The 23,452-nt window shown below is 36.5% G+C and overlaps 1 protein-coding gene across 1 annotated transcript; it reads right to left on the bottom strand.

Moving 5' to 3' along the window:
• Positions 1–477: 477 nt before the first annotated feature.
• LOC115896136 (glutamyl aminopeptidase-like) lies at positions 478–22,862 on the bottom strand. Its single transcript, XM_030926557.1, has 10 exons — positions 22,830–22,862; positions 21,107–21,262; positions 20,921–20,976; positions 14,840–14,990; positions 13,740–13,813; positions 13,527–13,631; positions 13,273–13,443; positions 9,583–9,723; positions 3,052–3,130; positions 478–1,374 (listed from the first exon to the last, which is right to left on the bottom strand). Exons 1-10 carry the CDS (start codon positions 22,860–22,862, stop codon positions 1,222–1,224), a joined length of 1,119 nt encoding a protein of 372 aa, XP_030782417.1. The 3' UTR covers positions 478–1,221.
• Positions 22,863–23,452: the final 590 nt, after the last annotated feature.

Raw genomic sequence — 23,452 nt, 5'->3', positions numbered from 1 at the left:
TTACCATCTTTTCTGCCTATTGGACTTACATTATGGATCTAGGAGGTATCAAGTGCCATATTAAACATATTCTTGCCACCAGCTTCTATGAAATTGATGTCTTTAATCAAGTCATGCATATAAATTTGATCAGTGCTATTCTGTATGGATTAGGATCTAAGGGTTTATACATAAGATTGATCTATAAGGAGATATATGCTCAGACATGCAGAGTCATGCTGGGGATGCCCACGGGTCTCCCCATTTTCACACTTAGATTGCTAGGTGAAGTCAAAGCTAAATTCTAATTCCATTTAGTTTTAAGAAATAATCTGCCTTCTCTCTTTCCTGAACAGTTTCCAATTATTTAGCTTTTTTCCTCTAAAATCCATGGAGCAGAGTTAAGCACTATGTTCCCTCTAATTTCATAGCATATTTGAAGGAGCTTTGTAAAGAATGGAGCAAGATAAGAGAGTACCAAGCATGAAAAAGGCCAGATTCTTGAATCATATTTGCAATGTGTTAAATTATATGGGGAACACTGCAGTCATTTTTATTCAAGAGTAAAGTGACACTGGAAAACAATACTTTTTCAAGATAATCATTTAGATTTATTTTTAAAAGGAGAGGAGAGTTCTCTTGTTGATTTTATAAGAGCAAAGGCAACAGTCAGCCATTCTTTTGGCTAATTCATGCGATCCTCAAGTAAAACTTAAGCCCAGGTTACTTTGGTAGGATTTAAAGTAGTAAGACATATGTGAATAAAATGATATTAGGTCTGTGTAATTCTGAATAATAAAATAAAGATTAAGATGGTAATATTGGTCCCTCAAGTACTGGTATTTAAACTTTAAAAATCAATCAAGAGAGAAGATTAAGTGGTGTTTCTTTGGTACTAAAAATGTAAAGCTAAGACCAAATTGTTCTACTTCACAGATTTAAGATACAAAGAATGATATTTAAAGATATTAAAATAACTATTACATTATCTTCAGTTTGTAAAGAATCTCCTATGAAGTACACTTAGAAGAAATCCCTGAGTATATTAAATACTCTATTAGTATCTTTCTTCATAAACAAAGAGGAACAATTTAAAGGCTTTGCAAGACATATAAACACAGTGCTTAGTAAAAACATTATCTGTTTATAAGGCTCTCTCCATCGTGCTTGTAAATTAGGCCACCAAATGCTTAAGAGGAGAAATAATAGATTCACAAAATTAAACTCTAACATTTGAACACATTAACCACTCTCAAGTAAATTTAAAAACCATTCTCTGATGGTGTTTCTATGTTGTTTTAGCCACTCGATATTGTTTTTCACTGTTTCCAGCACTTGTTCCCTAGGTTTTTCTCCTGCTCCAGCTTGCGGATATTTTGCAAAAAAGCTCTCCATCTAGAAAAGAGAGAGGAGTAATTAGGATTGTCATTTATAGCCAAATAAGTCTTCAAGAATTTCATTCACAAACTGGATTTGCTTCCTTCTTACCTAGAAATTCAGTATCACTGTACAACATTGAGCTACACCTCTGGCGCATCATTCAGACTGAACCCATCTCTCAGATTAGCAATTGTTACCCATGGTTTTTGGATCCCTGCAGCATGTCAAGCCAAAATAGGCTCTGATATTTCGGGGAAGGATGGCAGTATGTCAATCGCTAGCATGCCCATTTACGTTTCTGCTGCTTTCTCTATTTTCTCTGAATTCCCCAAAGTGTTCCCTGGAAAGTCTGACCTATGGAGCGATGGTTTTGCTTAGCCTTTCACTCCAGGATTCTGGAGTATGTTAATGTACTTTCAGTTCACTTATTAAGGACTCATAAAACAAATCTTTGTTAAAATTAGTGCCGTCCTCCCTCTGACCTCCAAAGCCCTACCCCAAACTCAACTATACTAGGATTATTTGCTATAAAAATAAGAATAATTTGGTTTTTAATGTACAGAAAACTCTTAGCATTCTAATATCTAACACACAGATATTGAAACTTCATACAATCTCTACTTGTTCAACATTAACAGACATTTTTCCTCCTTTGGACTTGAGATATTTGAAACCTGAAAGATTTGAGATTAGTTTTGAAATTGCAAAACTATGAATTCTGAATGGAATCAAATCTTGACCAACTTATTCCAGAGTTGCGTTTACAGGAGAGGCGAGGCTTTCTGCCCATGCTTTCGTGAGCTAAACTGTCTGGTGTGGCCTTCTCAGCACCCCCGGCCTCAACTTTCTCAGCTTTTAAACTGTCTCAGAGGTTCTTTGAATTGTTTTATGTTTAGAAAAAAAAATAGGCGTACATTTTATTAGATACAAGAATTAGTTCTCAATTCACTATGTATACTTATCCAGATAAATAAAAACATGTTTTACACTTTAAATGTATACAATTAAAAAATACAAAACCAAAAGAATTCTCTTTCTCATTGTCTTCTGTGATTTGAATTGAGAAAATATCATTTCTATTTGGAAAAATAGTTTCATTCTATCCCGTTACTGGGTATATACCCAAAGGATTATAAATCATTCTACTGTAAAGACACATGCACATGTATGTTTATTGTAGCACTATTTACAGTATCAAAGACTTGGAACCAACCCAAATGCCCATCAATGATAGACTGGATAAAGAAAATGTGGCACATATACACCATGGAATACTATGCAGTCATAAAAAGAATGAGTTCATATCCTTTGCAGGGACATGGTTGAAGCTGGAAACCATCATCCTCAGCAAACTAACCCAGGAACAGAAAACCAAACGCTGCATGTTCTCACTCACAAGTGGGAGTTGAACAATGAGAACACATGGACACAGGGAGGGGAACAACACACACCAGGGCCTGTCAGGGTGTGGGGAGAAAGGGGAGGGAGAGCATTAGAACAAATACCTAACACATGGGGGCTTAAAACCTAGATGGCGGGTTGATAGGGTGCAGCACACCACCATGGCACATGTATATCTATGTAACAAACCTGCACATTCTGCACATGTATCCCAGAACTTAAAGTACAATGTTTTTAAAGCATTTCATTCTGTTCTTTCTTGGACAAATGCAGAGGAATTTATCTTTATACCTGCCACAGTTGCAGTTCAGTGTTGAATGGCTCTGCTATTGTGACAATTCGGCCAAGGTTTCTGTCATTGAGTGTAAATCTGGAGAGAAATTTAGAGTAAAAGGAAGTGTAAGTGCTCAGAATGTTACATATTTTCTCTAAATGCAAATGTTTCCTTCTTATTTCATAGTTTGTAAAGTAACTTTCAAAGTTAGCAAAACACAGTAAGAAAACCCATTTTACTTCAAATCATTCAATTCAAGATAAATTCTTAGTAAATTCTGCACTTCTTTTTGTAGACAAATTGACACAACCCTCTCAGATATGGAAGACTGCTTGTTGTCATCCCCAAATCTTTTCTTTTTTTTCTGCACACATGAGCACCCTGCTAGAGACTGTTTCTCAGGCTCTCTCATAGGTAGGTGTCCACAGATAATCAATTCTTACCAACAGAACATTAGCACAATGTTCAACTGCAGCCTCTTTGCTTAAATAAAGGGAAATTGCTTGCCTAGACTTCTTGTTTTTTTTCTCCCGTTCCTCCAAGCTAGAATGTGGACATACCAGTGATATGGCTTCAGCCATGCAGACAGGATACTGGCCTGGCCTCACAAAGCAGAACCACACTCACAACTTGGACCACTCACTTCAGGAGTCTCACCGTAGTGAGAACTAATTACCCACACACGCCCTTTCAGCGGCTGCCTTTCTATGTTTCCGTTACGGCAGAACACCTCCGGCATTGTTATCCTAATACTCTATGCATCTTCCTGCTGGTACTAAAATTTAAATATAGGCTATTTATTCTGCTTTCAAAAAGCTTTATTAGTTGCTGGCATGTGGAGGTTATGATCTATATCAGTCTGCCTAAGCAAAGAAACCTAAAGCTAGGTTCCAAGATAGAATTTTAAAGATGATACAATGAGAACACTTGGACACAGGAAGGGGAACATCACACACCGGGGCCTGCTGTAGGGTGGAGGGAGGGGGGATAGCATTATGAGATATACCTGATGTAAATGATGAGTTAATGGGTGCAGCACACCAACATGGCACATGTATACATATGTAACAAATCTGCACATTGTGCACATGTACCCTAGAACTTAAAGTATATATTTAAAAAGATGATATTCTATCCCTGTTCTTTTTGCATTTTCTTTCATAAAGAGCAAGAATCAGAAGTTTCCTTATAGACCACAAATGGTTGTGATAAAGGTAAAAAAATCTCATCACAACTAGTCACAGTGCAAGAAATCCACAAAATTATGTATAAACCTTAAACCCCTGGAATGTTGAGGAGGGACACAAGAAAATATGTACACAGGAATAGGATAAATTTTACATTTAAAAATTATTACAGGCCGGGTGTGGTGGCTCACGCCTGTAATCCCAGCACTTTGCTAGGTCAAGGTGGACAGATTGCTTGAGGTCAGGAGTTCGAGCCCACCCTGGGCAACACGGCGAATCCCATCTCTAACAAAAATACAAAAAGTAGCTGGGTGCGTGGTGGTGTGCGTCCCACAAGTAGTAACAGCTACTTGCCGGGCTGAGGCGGGGAGGATCACTTGAACTGGGGAGGTCGAGGCTGCAGTGAACCAAGATTGCGCCACTGCACTCCAGCCTGGGTGACAGAGTGAGAACTTGTCTCAAAAAAAAATTTATATAGTTATATATATAGTACATATATATAATTTTATATAAATATTAAATGTTTCCTTTCATATATATATATACACACATATATATGCAAAAGCAGAAATCATGAAGATAAAAGCTGATAGTTTGTTTTATGCAAATTAAAAACTTTTATACTGAGGTGGGAGGTGATGGTTTGCGGTTGTAATCCCTGTGACTTGGGAAGCTGAGACGGGAGGATCCACTGAGCCGAAGAGTTCAAGACTAGTCTGGGCAACAAAAGAGTTTTATACAAACACACACACACACACACACACACACACACACAATCCTACCATATACAAAATTAAAAGCCAAATACTAATTGAGAACAAATCGTTGTAACATATATGATAAAGAGCAAATATTTTTGCCATCTAAAGAACCCTTCCAAATTGGTAACAGGGAGAAATACGCCAGCATGAATTTAGCAAAGGAATGAAAATGTACCAATGGGAAAAGAATAAAATGTTCTAGTAGTCAAGCATGATTTCAGCGTACCAGGCCGTGCCCACTCTTATCACAGACGCCACTGAATTTAAAGCCAATGTTTTTCATCCCTAATGTCATCAGTCATTACCTAAAATGTGATTCTGAGGCATTAGTAACGCTGCCCCTAAATGCGTGTACTTTCTTGCCTCTGACACATTTCCTAAATCTCCCCAGGCTCTCAAACCCTTTCACCTAGCCCTCTGGAACTGTGCCTTTATAGGGAACACTACTTCTCGTTCTCACTTAGAGAATGTTTATATTCCCACAACCTTTGTAGCATCAAGTCAGGAAATGGAGTCAGTGTGCTCATGCTACCCATTGCTGCTTCCAGACCAGCACTCCTCCACCCTCTTTAAAAACCTCTGTTCCCTTATGTTATTCCCTCACATTTAATGATACGTTTTGGTACCTCACTCCTCCAAGCCATGCCATCATCCTAGGTAATTTCCAGGTCCACACAGATGAATGATATACCGTCTCTTCTCTTAGTTCCTTAACCTTATTTCCAATGATATTTTCTTCACTCGACTTCAGCCACCAAACTCCTATAATACTTTGTGATCATCCATAAGTTATCCGCCTCTAAAATTGTTAATTTATTCATCCTCTATGGCATGTTATATCTTTCAGTTTCCACTGTGACTGTTCTTTCACTTTACCTGGATTTCTGGTCCTTTGACTATCCCCACCCCTACTATCTCTTAAACCATCAGTTTTTCCTTTGCTTTCATTTATTTCTTTATGTAGTTCAGATGGTCTACCATTTTGAATAACATTTTTGCCTAAGACCCGAACTTTTTTATACTTTAATAATTTATGTCTAATAAAGTATACAAGTATTTGTGTGACTCTTTACTTAAAATTTGTCTCTACTCAAAGCTTCATGTGGGCAGAGAACCAGGTCTGTTTCTCCTTACTATTGCATCCCCAATGCCAGTCATAATGCCTAGCACAGAGTAGGCGCTCCACAATATTTACTGGATGAAAGAAATGTAATTTAAAATGAGATATCAGTTTTCATATATTCAATTAGCAAAGATACATAAAAATAACAACACCAAGCATTGAAAAGGGTTGGGAAAATAGGCAGTTACTAGCAAAATTTTTTAGAATGGTAATTTTGCAACATTTATCAGAAACCCTAAAAATAAACACATCTTTTCACCCAGTAGTATTACTTCTACTATTACTCGTATTCTAAAGAAATTATCAAGGACATTAAAAAAACAACGAAGGATTCAGTGTAAAAGACTGTTCATCAATACACTACGTATAGTTGTAGGGAACAGTTCTATTGTCCAACATATAGGGATTGACTAAATAAACTAAGATATATCTACACATTGAAATATTATTAAGCCATTCAAAATAACATTGAAGATGCACACTTAAAGACATGAAAAGACACCCACAATATAGGATGATGAGAAAAAAAGCAAGTTATAAGCCATATTTATAATATGTTTCCATTTCTGTAAATTAAGTAAACAGACATAGAAAAACTCAAGGAGAAACAGTAACAAGACAATAGGAGTTATTTCTTGGTGGTTGCATTACAGGTAATTTTTATACTCATTTTTGCTCATATGCATTGTGCAAAAAACACATATCAGTTTTACAATAAGAAAATAGGAATTTAAAAAAGCAAATCACACTTGAGTTGCTTTGATGAGATTCTATAGATTCAAAGAAAGGCTGCTAATTGCAGCTAATAAAACAATTTTTTCAGTGACCTTCTATAATTTCTGTAATTTTTTTTGGTTTTGTCTAAAGGATATATTTAGAAATTAGCAATCAACATACTGAGTGAAAATTGCAACTACTTGTTTAAATACCAGAAAGGCCAGAACAAAATATGTACATCCCAGGAAACTAATATCATATAAAGCATAGAAAATAAGGGAAAATATACTGCATGCTTATCATATTGCTTATTTTTGAAAACTAAAATAAGAATTTAATTATATTTTAAACAATTTGAAAAAAGTTGTACATATATTGTCTTCTTGGATTCAATATTTATACAAGTATTATTACATTATCCAAAAGAAATAATTTTAATACACACAAAACTTTGAAGTGCTTATTAAATTGTTTGGTTTATGAGGTAGTATTTGAAGGGTTTCAGTCACGTCTTATTGACTTAGTTTTTCATCTACCGTCATAAGCTAAAATCACACCACATTATTATTGAGTCAACTCAGCTTCATGGTTTCATCTAAGAGTTTATTGGAAGAAACAACAGCAAAGAATAATTTCTGAAGTATCTTTGGGACTTTGTGGTTAAGTCTCAAGTTGGCAAGGACATTAGTAGTATGGCCATCAGTTGTCACAAAAATCACATGACAAAAGCTTTATTTAAATAGAAGCTTATTTATTTCAGGATAACAATAAATTGTTCAGAAATGGAGAGAGTAAAACTATTCATCCTGAAATTTGGCAAATGTTCAAGTGTTTGGAAATATTTGGATACAGTTTGGCTCATTTTTGTTTAATTTTTATTATCCAGTTTTCATAAGGAAATTCTGCTTATTCAAGCCAAGTACAATTAATATTGGGTGTTTGTGTGTATTAGACATGAGGTTATTATGAAATTTTATGTTTGGGCCACTTGAAATAATATCTCATAAGAATGAGATCATTAGATTATGAAGAAATGCTAAAAGCCTTGGTCAAGAGTTGTGGAGTACTTCTGGAAATAGTTTATCTTCTTTTTTCAATCTTGAAAAATAATCAATTTATCAGGCCTAATACATTTATTTTAAGGCCATACGTATACGAACTTTATGACAAGGTAAAACATATTTTTTTCTACTTCTTAATTTTCCTGAAGTGTAACAACTAATTTTTAAAAATTAAAAATGCATTATTTGAAATAAATCACAGCAAAGCTACTCAAATAGTCCTTGAGAAATATTTATTCAATAAATGATAAGTTAATGGCCATTTTATTACGCAAAATAAAACATTATTTACTTATCTTTTCATAATAACTCAAAAGTAAATTTTGTGCTTCATCTACATACGTTTCTTGCACCATACACCACAAAAAAAGAGATAGTTTTATGGTCTTTTCAATTAAAACAAAATACGCAGTATTTATCACTAGCCGTATATTTTTCAAAATGGAGAGTATTACCTTGCATGATATAAACTGTTACATCTAGATAATAACATATTCTTAATAGCTAGATTCATTCATTCTAAATTAAGCATTTCATTTAAACAATCATAAAAGATGAACAATGCACATGTGTGCACACACACACACTTGCATGCACACCAACCAGTCTTCATAGAGATGGATGAACAGTGACACTCAATAGTTACAAGAATAGAAAAGGTAAAAAATTATCACAAACAGGCAGAAGCGATGCAGTGTATTTTGGTTGGGAGCTAGAGATAGAATCTGAATCTCAGAAGGAAAAGAAATGTAAATGGAGATAATAGCATTCTGGTGAGTTGTGGGGTAGAAAAGAGAAAATAATTAAAAGTTATCATTGTAGTTGGTGTTTCTCATAAGGCAGTCATTATCAATGAGGCAGTGCTGCTGGATTGACAGGAGAGATTAAGAGGAGATAACACAGACTGTTTCCTAATGTAGGGATTACAAATGGTAAAGGTCTTCTCATCAATGTTTATACATTTATTTGGGGCATACGTTTATTCTATTTTATAGAATTATTTATATGTATTATTCTATTTTATACTCTGTCAAAGAACTGCCTTTGGATGGAAATTGTGCATTATATTTAGAGTATCAGAACCAAGAGCAGCAATATTTCTTCTGCACAGGGCTGAAGAAATATGAAGTTTGGAAAGGCATCTCTTTAACTGATTTTGCTTTTGTCCTTACTGTTTCCCATTTAAAAACTTCTATTGCCTAGGAAGTATAATTCCCTTTTAAGAACCATTCAAAATACTTGAAATTTCATTATCTGGTCAGGATAGGTAATAGTTATCACCCATATAAGCTCAGTACGATATAGAACTCTAATTTGAACCCAGGTCCAACAATTTTTACCTAGCTTTCATCAAATATTAATTGAGAACTAAATAGGTGCCTGGCATTATGCTAGGTATTAACACAACAGGTAGAATTGTATTAACTTGTTTTAACCAAACTAAAAATAATGCAATTTAGTCTTCCAGATCTCAGAATCCTATAGGTCAGTTGAAACAATAATTTCCAGAAAAAAACTGTTCTTAAAATTAACTAGTACATTGATTCCCTGGAAGGACAATACCATGATCCTTTACCTCTAATAGTATGCCATTTTAGATATTGTATAGATGTCAGAAACGGTGGCCCAAAGACAAATGGAGGAACCAGTAGATAGTATGAAACAAAGAGAACAGCAGACCATTATCAGATCATCCCACCTGTTGACTAGATAGTCCCAGTTGAGTTGTATCCAATTCCAGGCCATGTTCTTCCCATAGCTGTTATATGAGATATATCGAATGACTGTAAACACATCCTGAGTTTTAATAATGTTTGTGTCCTTGAGCAAATCTAAATACCTAAGAGAAGCCAAACAGAAAAACAATTCAAAGTGAACTTATAATGTTCACCCTTAGCTAAATTCCAGTACAAAATAGTTTTCACGCCAGCAATTCAATTCTTGAGGTATCAACTGACAAAGTTAATTAAATATGACAAATGATGAAAGACAACTTGAAATTTTCTGATATGCTTAACTGTTTTTAAAGAATAACCTATGATTTTAAAGACTAGTGGACTGTAAATTATAAAAACATTTAAAATTAAATTATTTTAGAAGCATCGAAAACCATTTTAAAACACAGAATTTTAACCATTAATATTGTAAAGCAGCATTTATTGAATAGACTACTTCACACACTTCCCTATTATCCAACTGGATTTTTTTTTTCCTTTTTGTGGAGAACGGGGTCTCGCTGTATTACCCAGGCAGGTCTCGAACTCCTGGGCTCAAGCTATCCTCCCGTCTCTGCCTCCCTGAGAGCTGGGATTACAGGCGTGAGCCACTGCGCCCGGCCCCAACTGGATTTTTAAAAGAAGCTAGCAAATTAAGAGAATGTATCTATGCTCTTATATTCAATAGGAAGGCAGTTGTTTGCTCTTCCCTAGATTGTAAGAAATAATCCTATAATGTAACCTATATGGTTATATTAGTTGGCAATAATTAAGAACACAAATAAGTACAAGATAAATTAAATGACTAAATGGATAGGTTTAATTGTATGCCATGGCTATACCTAGAGTAGCATTTCTAGCCCAAGACCTTACAAATGTATATTTTACTGAAAAAGTGTTTCCAAATAAGGCCAGCACACATTTTATTCACTGTGACAAGGGAACCTCAAAAATAGATGTCTACTATTGATAGATTAGATTTCATGTTACTGAAGTCTTGCTGCCCCATGGCATCCTACCCATTGGCTTAATTCCTTTATATCTTTAGGAGGATATAAGAAAATAACTACAACAAAGGGATCACTGTTCAACTTGAGTTGTGAGCCTTTGAGAGTCAGCCTTTGTCAAAGAGAAAAGATATTTCTAAATTACGTATGTTTTTATTAATATATCAAGACCCTTAGCATACGTGACATAGAAATTTACCCTAAATGAGACTGGAGAAAACTCAAGCTTAAACAAAGTCCATGCCACATGGGAAACTGGAAAACACAACCCCTTAAGAACAGGTCTGTAGTTCAGCATGTACATTTGCGCTATGCCAAAATGGCATGGGAGAGTGATAGTACATCAGAGCATAGACAAGGTGAGGTGAATATATGAATGAGTTTAAGCTAACGATCCTGGTTCCTTTGACTTGTGGGTCCTGTTTATGGGGTCCTAGCAGTTTCTTCAGCCTAGCAATAAGAGGCAGGGATACTGGAAGACATGATGGGAACACAAAAATACCATACATACAGCACAGGTACTTCATGAACAGAAGCAAGTGACTGGGACCACTGCTTTCATCTCTGGATGACAGAGAGTGCACCAGAAAGTAAAATGTGATCAATGAAAACTCAGTGGACTCTGGCCCAGACCAAAATAGGTAAACACCTTAAGGCCAAAGCAGCAAAAATCAGAGGTCTCTTTCTCCATCACTACAAAGGTGGCATGTCTCCCTATGCAGAAGGAGCATGAGGTAGGGAAGGAACTCTAGAAGACTGAACATTTACTCCAAAAGACTATTTAAATGAGAGTTCTAGTTTAACGGCTCATTTAAAAACTAGACTGGCAGACAAAAATAGTCAACATCAGTTGTTCTGCCTCTCATGGGTTCATCACCCAGCAGTGTGAGAACTCTTGGGAATAATCAGATAGAAAATCAAGGTCCTACATTTTCTTTGCACTTGCAGTTGTGTGGATAAATCTACTTACATGAAAATACAACATATCGATCACATGTTTCAAAGAAGAAAGGAATTCCAAGGAAGCTCGTACTGCAGCCTGGACTTGCTACAGAATCTTGTTTTACTCTAGTCATTATTTGAAACTGGAAGACTTTGTAAATGGTTAAGGTAACATACTCAAATGTGAGATATGCTGCTTCCAAAATTAAAAAAAAAAAGATTACTAACCCCACTAAAATAATCTTTTTCTGTGGCATGTCAGTCAAGGTGCAACAAATTTCTTTTACTTTGGAGGGAATATTATGATATGCTCTAACCTATGGAACTTCCAGAAACTGCACTAAAGTGGTGGGATCCTGAATTTTTGTGCAGTTTATCTTTCATCCCCCAGTTCACAAGGTTCTTAGTAAGGCATCTAAAGTACTTGCTAATTTTCTCACCAGATAACAATCAGCACAATGCCATCAAAGTAATGAATTAGTGATGTTTTGTGAAATGTGAAAATGATCAAATTCTTTTTTTTTTTTTTTTAAATAGATACGAGGTCTCACTATGTTGCCCAAGTTGGTCTTGAACTCCTGGGCTCAAGAAAACCTCCTACCTCAGCCTCCCAAAGTGCTGGGATTATAGGCACGAGCCACTGTGCCCAGCCAAGATGATCAGGTTCTTGATGAACTGTCATGGCAGAGAGCAGGAGAATTAATACATAGCCCTGAGGTAAGAGGCTGAAGGTATATTATTGGCTCTACCTGATAAAAGCAAACTGCTTCTGGTCGTACTTTTAAATTGGTATTGCATTGTAATTTACCATTTACATTCTGCCTCTCCCATGAAGCTGTAAGTATCTCAAGGGTAGATGTCATTTTTATTCATGTTTTATTCATTTTTATTTCCACAATCTACATATCTATACATAGAAAGGACACCATAAGTGTTGGTTAAATAAATGAAGTAAATAACTCAGACACTATAACTAAGCAAAAAATGAATTAAGGAAGAAGTCTGTTGATTTCGAGTATAAATGCAGAGTGGGAAATGAGTCCTAGATGAGCTTCAAGTGGTCTTTGCACCTTCTGAGTAAAGTGTAAATACATTTGCGGCAGACACTCCTCTTTCTCTAATCACAGAGACCAGTTTTGCTCTGATACCATTAGATATCCTTGATCTTAGGTAAAGCAGACTTCTACCCCAGTCCCAGAAAATTCTAATGGGCTCAAATCAGCCAAAGGAATTCAAGTTCACCCTAGTGAGCAAAGGATCAAGTAATAGTCCCAGAGTATGGGCCACAATGATGAAGGGTGACCCAGTTCCGGATTAGGAGGGGAACTGGAGACAATTGTCCTGTTGGCATAAAAGACAGAGCCTGTGAGGAAACTCTTTTGCTCCTGTCCTACCTTCATTACACATGTTTGTGTAAAAACAAAATGTTTCAAGCTCTGTAAGTCATGAGACATCCAACATGTCGATCATGGAAAATCAGAAAGAGAAGAGCCTGGGTCCTGGGTGAAAATGTTGAGCCGCTGCATACAACTGGAAGCTACCTACCTCCAGAATGTTTTCATATGAGATTACATTTCCTTATTGTTTAGGCCAGTCTTATATGGATATTTTGTTTCTTGCAAGGAAAATAATTTTTATGGACTTTTTTGGCAACAAAACATCATACTTTAATCAGACTCTTAAAGAGACTGCCATTTATATATGTGAAATAAAAGCCCAACTTACCTTGACAAAAGAGTAACGTTCTTCACTGATGCTAATCCATAAAGCAGTTTTTCTTTTTCTTGAGCTAATGAAGTTTTCTGGTATTGCTCAAGAGTGTAGTTCCATGAAATCTCATTGCCAGAGTTCTGCATCCCATACCGATACACCAGGAGCCTGAGATTTACGGGAAGACTAGAAGAAGAAACAGTGTTTCAGAGATTTCAACTACTCTTTTCTCAATTGTGTCTTCTAAACATAAAAATGTGAGTAATCACCTTATGGTCCCATTTAGCCACTGCTCAAATAAAAAGGAAGCATTGTTCAAGGCTTCTCTGTCTCCCACCTTGCACGCAAACCCTAACACAGAGGAACGGAGTAACCTTAAAAACAAACAAACACAAATCCATGGCCTTAAGCACTTTTCAACAAGTCTTAAAACAAAAAACAAATGTTAAATGAATTTTAGTTGTTAAAAAGTGAGAAATAACTTTGTGACATGGTCTCCAGCATCATTCCATCCCAGATAATCTGCAATAGGCTTCACTTGACCTTGGAAGTATTCCTGAAATAAAAGCATTAGGTACAATAAGTAATAATTTACTACGTATCAGTAGTATCCCAATTATTATACTCAGCAGCCCCTGTTATAATCGGTTTTCCTACTAGTTCAGAGGACTTAGCGCTTGTCCTTAAAATAACAATGTATTTAGTTTTTATCACATTGCAATTTTGCCTCAATCCCGAAAATATAAACCATCCTGGACCTTCCTGTAATGTTTTATACAAGTTTGGGCAAGGCCTTTTAACCCCTAGTTCTTAGTTAACATATGTAATAAATAGGAAAACACTCAACATACTTTCTGCACTAAGAAGATTGTTTAAGCATATATGAAAAAATAAAAATAACTGATATTTGTATATTGCTTTAGGTTTTACAAAACACTTTCATATTATTTGATCCTCACTATACCATTACCATAGGCAGGCAAGTGCTGGCATTCCTAACGTACAAAGGAAATTCAGACTCACAAATGTTAAATCATTTGTTCAAGATCTTTCATTTTGTAAATAGAAGAGCTAGAGATTTGAATCCAGAATTTGTTCAAAAATACAAGTGTCCTACTTACGTGCTACAGAAATCATAAAGCAAAGAAACAGTATTTAGAATGACTACTTATAATAAAATCTCAATGTGGAAATATCAGCAGTAAGAATAAGAAGATATAATATTATATTTAAGAAGAAGAATTCATTATAACATAAAGTCCATTTTTAAAAAGATCTAATTAGTATTTATTGTTTAAAATGTTGTATATTTTAAGTAAAATATTAATTATTGTATTCCTTCTAACACTAAAATGCACCTAAGTGGTATGTATGCAGAACCACAAATTCTGATGTACTTCAAACTGAAAAAGAATAGACGGCATAGCTTTGCTTTGATTAGTCAAGTCATTGCACTTTCTTTTGATTCCACCTGGCAAGCAAACATGGTTTATGTCCCCAGGAGCTCCTTCTCTCAGAAAGCATCCTATTCTACTAATGGCTAAACATTTACTTTGGTAAGATACCATAGCATTAACATCACCTCAATCATAGGATATAGCTCTTTATCATCTTCAAACATGCTAATGATGTAGGTTACAGCTGAAATGACTCTCTGCCATGGTAAAAAATTCTCTTCCTTTTTGAGATACATGGTCAAGTTCAAAGCCACCTTATAATCTAGAAGTTGAGCTCTGAGAAAGACAAAAAACAAAACAAAACAAAACAAAAACCGCACAGTTAATTAAAAACCACAGACTTTAGTTTCCATTTAACTGAAAGTTTTGGCGATCAAAGCATTCCATGTTAATGAGGATTCTTCCATTCAACAATCAAGTAATTGCATTTATTGGTTGAAACCCAATCAAAAAGTTTTGTCCAAAATTATATAGTAGTGCTTTCATACATTCAATAGTAAGGAGGAAGAAAGGCATTAAAATGTACATTTGAAAAAGCACAAGAGCAAAATTTCAAATAAAACAAAAGCCATTTGGCTGTACAGTTAATATTCATAAATAGAAACTTTTAAATTCTAGGTTCCCAAGCAGATTATAACATATAAATGCACATTATAAATGTATTTGGTTGAAATTATTTACATTTGCTTATGAAGAAGAAACATAACTAACAGTATTCATGAATCCTGAATGCTTAAAACATTCAAATTGAACTTTTATTTTCCTTTATAACATCTTCTTTCTTATCCATTTCCCAGTAATACTCATTAAAAAAGCAAATTTTTCTCTTCTAGAAAATTTTGAAGATACTATTGACATTTCAAAGGTAAAGAATCAACTTTCTTTCCCTTTCAAAAGAATTTTTGAACCTTTCGAAATCAGCTCAGCTTTCCCACTTCCCTGTCCTGTTTTTTTTTTTTTTTTTTTTTTTACTCCCTGTCTCATGAAATTACTCTCTCAAGAAACTACTGGTACAAGAACCTCTATTTCTGACCCTGCTTCTAGGGAACTCAACTCAAGACTGCTGGCATTCTTACTCAACTTTGGGTCTCAAACTCCATTTAAGTCCATAGGCAAAGAGCAATTCTGAAGGCCAGACTTGGTTGAGACTTTTCTTTGTTCAAAAATATTCTGTTTATATAATGAGAATCCAGCCTGGGGAACTTAAATTATAGAAGTTTACTATATCTTATAGTGTAGAGAGGTTGGAAGTTACAGCTTAAAATTTCCACCAAATAAAATGGAGAAGAGGACAAAGGTCCTATGAGAGCATTCTTGCTCTTCTATATTGGGCTAAGGCACCTAGGAAGGTTGGGGGACTCTTATAACAGAAGGTTTGTTTTTTGTTTTCCTGAGTGTAATTTGGAAAGACTGCACAGTCCTTCTTAGAGAAGCCTGAGTTAAGTAGTGAAGTATAGTGTCTTGTCAAACATGACTCTCTAGAGGGACAATAAAAATGGTTGAGAGAGGTGCCTGGGTGAGTAAAACTGACCCCATGTGCTTGGGTCCTTCGGCAAGTTTTTCAGGTGGTGTGAAGGGCATAAAAAATTCCCAGCTGTCTAGTCACTCAACTGAACTTGCCAATTAAATTCAGATTTCTGGCTTAAAACAGTCATTTTGTAATTAACTAAATCACCTTTGGATTCTCTTCCCATTCCCCATCTTCTCACTTCCTTTAAGGGAAGTCCATGAGAGGACGGGAAAAGTTGCTTTTAGAGTTCTGTGTTGTTCTCTGGCTATCTCTGCAAACACTTACAAAAATGTTTGTATCTAAGTCCACGATCTTGGCTTGACTGATGTTCACCTGCTGGTTCTTATTTGCTAATGTGGCTGTTACCTTGGATATCCTTGGAGCCAGTGGTCCTTGAAACATGGCTAAAATTCTGCTTATATCATTAGCTTAGGTGGTCCTTTCAGGGGTTCCCTTTGCCATTCTTCCCTTACCTAATGACTCCTGCCCCACTCACAGGCTTATCAGACAGCAGGCTCTGCTTTCCCTTATGTTATTACCCACCCTCTCCAGGCTGTAGCAAGAAGTGGGCTGAAGACGACAATATCAAGTAATTGCAAAGATAAAACAAAAACCAAAACAAAACAAAAAACTATTGTAACAAGCAGGGGATGGGGTCGGGGGAAGAATTATTTCTGTGTCTGTTTTGGCAAGGCCCCAAGACTAAGTCTCTTGGCCTATGCTCCAAAGAAAGAAGCAGGACCCCAAAGCAGAACTAACATGGTCAAGAACAGGACTGTGTGACTCTTTGCTGATAGCCCAACACCAGCTTATAAACAAGGTTGAAGAAACTAAGGAGAAACATTTTAGTGGCGGCCTTTCAAAGAGTGCTGTCGGTATACTGAGTACACTGTAAATGCTCTCCCCTCCAAGGGCTAGGGGACCAGATGTTTTTCTGTCTAATTAAGCCTCAGGAGAGAGGTTTCAGTGGAACTGCTCGAAGAGGTTTACCTGTGTCTCCTGGAACTTGGAGGCACAGTGGTTTGGTGTCTGAAACCCTGAGAAACCTAAAAGACAAGAGGCTATTTGGCTGCTGCTCTGGCTTCAGAGTGAAGAGGTGGGACTGCATGGGGTGGCCTGTCTTCCACATATTGTCAGGGCAAAGCATACATGACAACTTCCTATGGATCGGAAATGGGTCAGACGTTTCCACCTGCCCACCTGAAGGAAACTGCAGAAGAAAGACCCTTCTCAATGGAATAAATATGGGTGACAAAAATCCCATAAAAACACAACACAAGGGAAAAGAATCAGCATTAAACATCAACAAAGTTCAGAGAGGACCAAAAGTAGGCAGCATATCAGGATTTTTCTCCCTCTCACCTACTCTCCCTCCCTGTTCTCTTTGCCTTAACTTTGGAGAAACCAGAGGCAGCACAGTGACTGGGGAGACGCAGAAGTTTCAAGCAGAGAAACGAAGAGGAAATCAATCACCCCATTCTCATTGTAGGTGACTGGCCTGAACCTGGCCTAAGGTGGGAGCAGGTAGAAGCTTTAAATGAAGTAGAAAGCTTTGATGATTTTACTTGACTGAGCAAATTATGGAATTGAGAGGGTTTGGATGAACTAGTGGTGACGGGTAAATTTCTTTCCTTGACCAAAAGAGCCATATGCCCAGTCAGGGCAGTAAGAGTACTACCTCTTCAGATCAAGTGGGAAGAGACAGGGGAATGAAAAATACATTTATTTTCAGATGTATCATTTAGTTCTGATTATTAAATATAGTGGTTACTACCTTCCTTTGAATACCTCAGTAGACTTGTGTAAATTCTAATCCTGCCACAGTTGCTCACCTATTTAACTACACATTTCTTCTCTCTTCCACCCCCTCCACCAAAGTTTCATGGTGGTCTTAGCTTAAGTAGTCTTTGAAGCTGTCCTCTTGGCTCTAACCAATGCCGGTTGAATCTGTTTCTCTCCGAGTCCCATTTTCCTCATGTGCTGCAGAACATCACTGAGCCAGGTGATAGTGCAGGTATTTTCTAGCTCTCTTGTGTGATCCTACATATGTTTTGAATTTCAAATTTGTTTCATTTTCTTCCTCTCCACAGCTCTTCACAATTTTATGGGGCTGTGGCCAAGGAGCTGAGCAAACGTGAGGAAATATTTCAGTAGTGTAAGTTATTTGCTTGATACTCAGTTCCTCAGAGAGAGCTGTTCAAGAGGCTTTCACTTCATCTTGTAATAGAAAGGACCTCCCACATTGTGATGCAAATTAAACTGTAGAGATAGTACAGTTCTTTGTAATTTCTAACAGTGAAGAAGCTGAGCTTTGGAACAGGACAATTTAAAAATAGTAACTAAATGATTCTGTTTTAAAATACTTATTGATAATCTTATTTCATCATTTAATTTCCCAGATTCTATTCTACATAGTGCCTGGCACATAATAGGCCCTCAATGTTTATTTATTAAATGAGTGAGTGGTATACTGTAACATAGTGAAAATAATCTATTACATATCCAGGAGGTTAAACTTGGAGATTCACTAGAACATCATATTGTCTATTAGCTACAAAATGAGTATAGATTACAAATTCAGAAGAGCTTTTCTAAATGCATCTTCACTACTAATTAATGGTGGATGCATTTTGGTCATGTAATACAATGTACTGAGTTTCTACATGCCAGACAATCTTTTAAGTGTTTTATGTCCATTATCTCATTTATTCCTCACAGAAGTTTTATAAGGTCATCTCTACTTTGGTGATAAGAAAATTGAGCCGGAGAGAGGTTAAGAGACTCACTTAAGGCTATATGGAACCAGGATTTTAATGGGGTTCAAGAGCCTGTTTTCAAACCCCATAATTCCTTCCCTGAAACATGTCAAGGTTTTCTGACTTTCAATATACTATCTAGGATCTCTATGTAAAATAGTTTCCCCATGCCTTTAGTACTACTATACTATTCTTCCAGCTCTCTATTTAGTCAGTATTTATTTTCAACTATTATTGGCCACATACAGTCAGGAGCTGGGTTTGGGTGCCTACCCTCATGAACCTTCAGTTTGATGGGTGAAATGCACAATTATTAAACAATAACAGTAAAGTATTATGAGGAAATATAGGGTCCCTTAAGAAGGATACCCAATCCAGAGAAAGAGGCCATGGGAGGTTACTGAGGGAAGTGGCTCCTCATTCTTAGTACATTGCTTATATCTAGAATGAGGTCACTGCAAAGCCAGAGAAATAAAACTGGCTGTGTCCCCAGCTTCTGCAAAGTGCCAGGAACTCAATAAATGCTTGTTAAATTACTGGTGTTAGACTATATGAATTAAAAAAAAAAAATTAGAGGTACCATGGATACTACTTAGTTCCCCCAATCTACACTTTTTCTTTTTTTTTTTTTTTTTTATTATACTTTAAGTTCTAGGGTACATGTGCATAACATGCAGGTTTGTTACATATGTATACTTGTGCCATGTTGGTGTGCTGCACCCATCAACTCGTCAGCACCCATCAATTCATCATTTATATCATGTATAACTCCCAATGCAATCCCTCCCCCCTCCCCCCTCCCCATGATAGGCCCCATTGTGTGATGTTCCCCTTCCCAAGTCCAAGTGATCTCATTGTTCAGTTCCCACCTATGAGTGAGAACATGCGGTGTTTGGTTTTCTGTTCTTGTGATAGTTTGCTAAGAATGATGGTTTCCAGCTGCATCCACGTCCCTACAAAGGATGCAAACTCATCCTTTTTTATGGCTGCATAGTATTCCATGGTGTATATGTGCCACATTTTCTTAATCCAGTCTGTCACAGATGGACATTTGAGTTGATTCCAAGTCCTCCCAATCTACACTTTTTCTAAAGAGCAGATTACCTTCAGACTATGAGAAAAAGAGTCAAATTTTCCAAATTGTCCCCTAATTCTGATCAATTCTAAAGCACCATAGCTCATTCTTCTTACCCCAGTGACCTGAATAAGATTTGACAATTCCAACCATAAAATCTTACACGGGGCTTGGGCTCACAGAACTGAATTAACAAAACACGTTGTTTGTCTTTTTATTTTTATTTTTATTTTTTATTTTTTTGAGACGGAGTCTCGCTCTGCCGCCCAGGCTGGAGTGCAGTGGCCGGATCCCAGCTCACTGCAAGCTCCGCCTCCCGGGTTTACGCCATTCTCCTGCCTCAGCCTCCCGAGTAGCTGGGACTACAGGCGCCCGCCACCTCGCCCGGCTAGTTTTTTGTATTTTTTAGTAGAGACGGGGTTTCACCGTGTTAGTCAGGATGGTCTCGATCTCCTGACCTCGTGATCCACCCGTCTTGGCCTCCCAAAGTGCTGGGATTACAGGCTTGAGCCACTGCGTCCGGCCGTTTGTCTTTTTATTAAATCAAATTATGAAGGTACACTTTCGATCATTTGCAAATGTCACTCCTAATTAGCTCAAGGATCCTGATACAGACAAACCATACTCAAAGTCAATAGGTTAGGTAAGTTTTTGTGTATACCGTAAGGGCTAATGTCAGTATTTTGACTATTAGGCTCATGTGAACTTTTGAAAAGAGAGTTAAGGAAAACAATAATGTTTTAAATAGTGGCTTTGGATATTTTAAGCTAAAATTGATTAATACTGCAATGTTTAATTCATTTTTAAAAGATTTATGACAAAACCCACAGTATTGTAGGTAATTTAGTCTCATTCTGAAACGCACCTTGCCAAGGCAAAAGCATCATCAATAAGACTTGCACGATCTGCTGAAGAAAATGTCTGGGAAGAGGGAGAAAGAGAGACAAAAAACACAATTCTTAAGGCAAAGCATGTTGAAAAAAATTAATATCATTAAGATGCTGTTCTTAGAACAAAAATAAAACAGTTTCCAACCATTGCTGTCTCTTACCTTGTGGTTCAAGGAGAGCTCTGCAGCTATCAAGTCCCAAGTTGCTACTTCATAATTTACACGATAAAACCCAATATGATCTGGGTTTATTTTGAGAAAAGCATTTCCACTAGGATTAGAAGAGTTCAAAGTGATTCCTGTGGTAGTAAATAAACACTAATGAGCAACATGTTTGCATGCACTGTAAACACAGGGAAATTAGACCCAGAGGGCAAAAAGAAAATAAAAGAAATATTAGCTCAAGGAGGCTGGTTTGATTTGGATCCAAAACCCAAAGCCTAATTTTTACTTAGTTGCCTAACTTTAGAATGTCACTATAATGAGAGAGCTAAAAAAGAAATAAGTAATATAAACAATTATACTGTAATTTGTGATGGATAGTTTTTACTGGCAGAAGTTTGCCAAATGGGTAAAATAATTTTGTGCTGGTCAATCCATCAATATAAGAAAACAATGCCTCAAGACAGAGAAGTCCATGCCTTCAGGGGTAGACCATAGATCCCTAATCATAACGGACTAATTATATAAAGAATATTCACTGGGGCAGCCTGGGGAAGGGATAAAAATGTAACACTCAAAATAATACCTTGTTTATTAAAATCAATATTGAAGTTGATGGAAGTGGCTATTGCTAAGCAGGATAATACATTGATAATCAGCAACACTTTAAAAATGTTACTGTATCAAGAAGACCTGCAATAGAATTGAGATCTGAATGAAACACTCTTGATTTTGTAATCGACTTCATACCTGTCTTTCCAATTTATCTATCTTTGTAAAGCCGTCTACTGCCTATTTCAGTTGGTTACAACAATACTTTTCCATCAACCGATTCATCAAATTAGCATTCTTTCTAAAACAATATCCATTATATGTCAGGCTCTGTTGTATAGATTTTAGAAGCCCAATGCTGAAGGAGCAGAGACTTATGTTTTAGGTAAAAGATATGTACTTAAAATAATAGCTATGCTTTGATATAACCATGTTTGTTAGCATTACTCCTATACTTTTCAATTCATACATCATACACTCTTTTGTTTACATGGACAATATACAATTTAAATAATGCTATAGGAACACAGTAGAGTTGAGAAGTTTCAAATATTTTAAGGTACCAACAATGTAGGTTGTGATATTGGAAAATAGGAGGTGATGCCGGAAATAAAAGTCAGGCCTCCAGTATGAAGAGTCACATGCCATGTTAAGAATCCATCTTATGAGAAGAGAAAAGAGTTTTAAGCAGAAAAGTAGCATGCTCAAGGCTATTTTCTGGAAAGCTAATTTCAATAGTGGTATGGGAGATATTTTGGAGGTGATTCTAGAGACAAGAAGACTAATTTAGAGTCCACTGTAGTCATGTAGGACAATAGAGGATGAGGGCTTACACTAATGTGGAGATGATGAAACTAGAAAGAAGTTGATTTATTCAAGAGACATATCACAGGTAAAATCAACGAAATCCTTTTTCTGACTTGATGTGGACAGTCGGAGGAGGGGAAAATGGATTGTACAACTGGATGAATAATGGTTTTGCCAGTAGAGAATAGAGGAAGGTGAGTCAGTTTGGGAGGAAATATGATTTAAATTTTGGAAGTGTTTGCAAGGTCTGGAAGATATCCAGGACATGGTAGTTTTTCATAATATATGAATAAGCTCTCCAACAAGACAATAAGTTTCTTTAGGAACTTTTGGAGTAGGTATTTGATAGATTATAAACCCTTACCTCACTCATGTAGAATTTCTCTTTCTTCGTCATCCTCCCATGGACAAGTTGTTGAAAGGAAGCTAATCTTTTGGCATCTGTACACTTTGAATGTTTGTATCAGAAGGAGAGTTGCTTGCTAAGCATAAAGCCATATGTTACAGGAGAAAGAGCGTGAACTTTTGAGTCTGACAGACCTAGGATAAAATCCTTGCTCTGTGACTTACTAGCTGTGTGACCTTGGCCAGATCACTTGACCCCTCTGTGTCCCAGTTCACCCCAAGGAAGACAGGGAGAAAAATCCCTCACAGGGCTGTTGTGAAGATTAAATAAGATAACATAGGTGAAGTGTTGGTCACATAGTTATGTGTTACGTATCCAACAGATGGTAGCTATCCCCGTTATAATGAAAGGGGATATGCTGCCAGTTCTATAAATAGCGAAGCAAATATAAATAACATTGAGAAGTTCCTGGCAATCCATCTAAATACTGCCATATTTTAGTGTGCTTTATATGTACCTAGTTAAGCCTGTCTAGAGTTACTGTGATTTTTCTCACTTTATAGATGAGGAAGCTGAGATCCAGGAAGTCAGTAGTTAAGGACTTTCCAAGTTCATGCTACTTTTGGAACACTTGTCAACAG

Source organism: Rhinopithecus roxellana, unplaced genomic scaffold (genome assembly GCF_007565055.1).
Source record: "Rhinopithecus roxellana isolate Shanxi Qingling unplaced genomic scaffold, ASM756505v1 contig5330, whole genome shotgun sequence".
NCBI classification, from domain to species: domain Eukaryota; kingdom Metazoa; phylum Chordata; class Mammalia; order Primates; family Cercopithecidae; genus Rhinopithecus; species Rhinopithecus roxellana.
The sequence above is the reverse complement of the archived record's forward strand: the minus strand, read 5'-3'. Positions and strand labels throughout refer to the sequence as shown.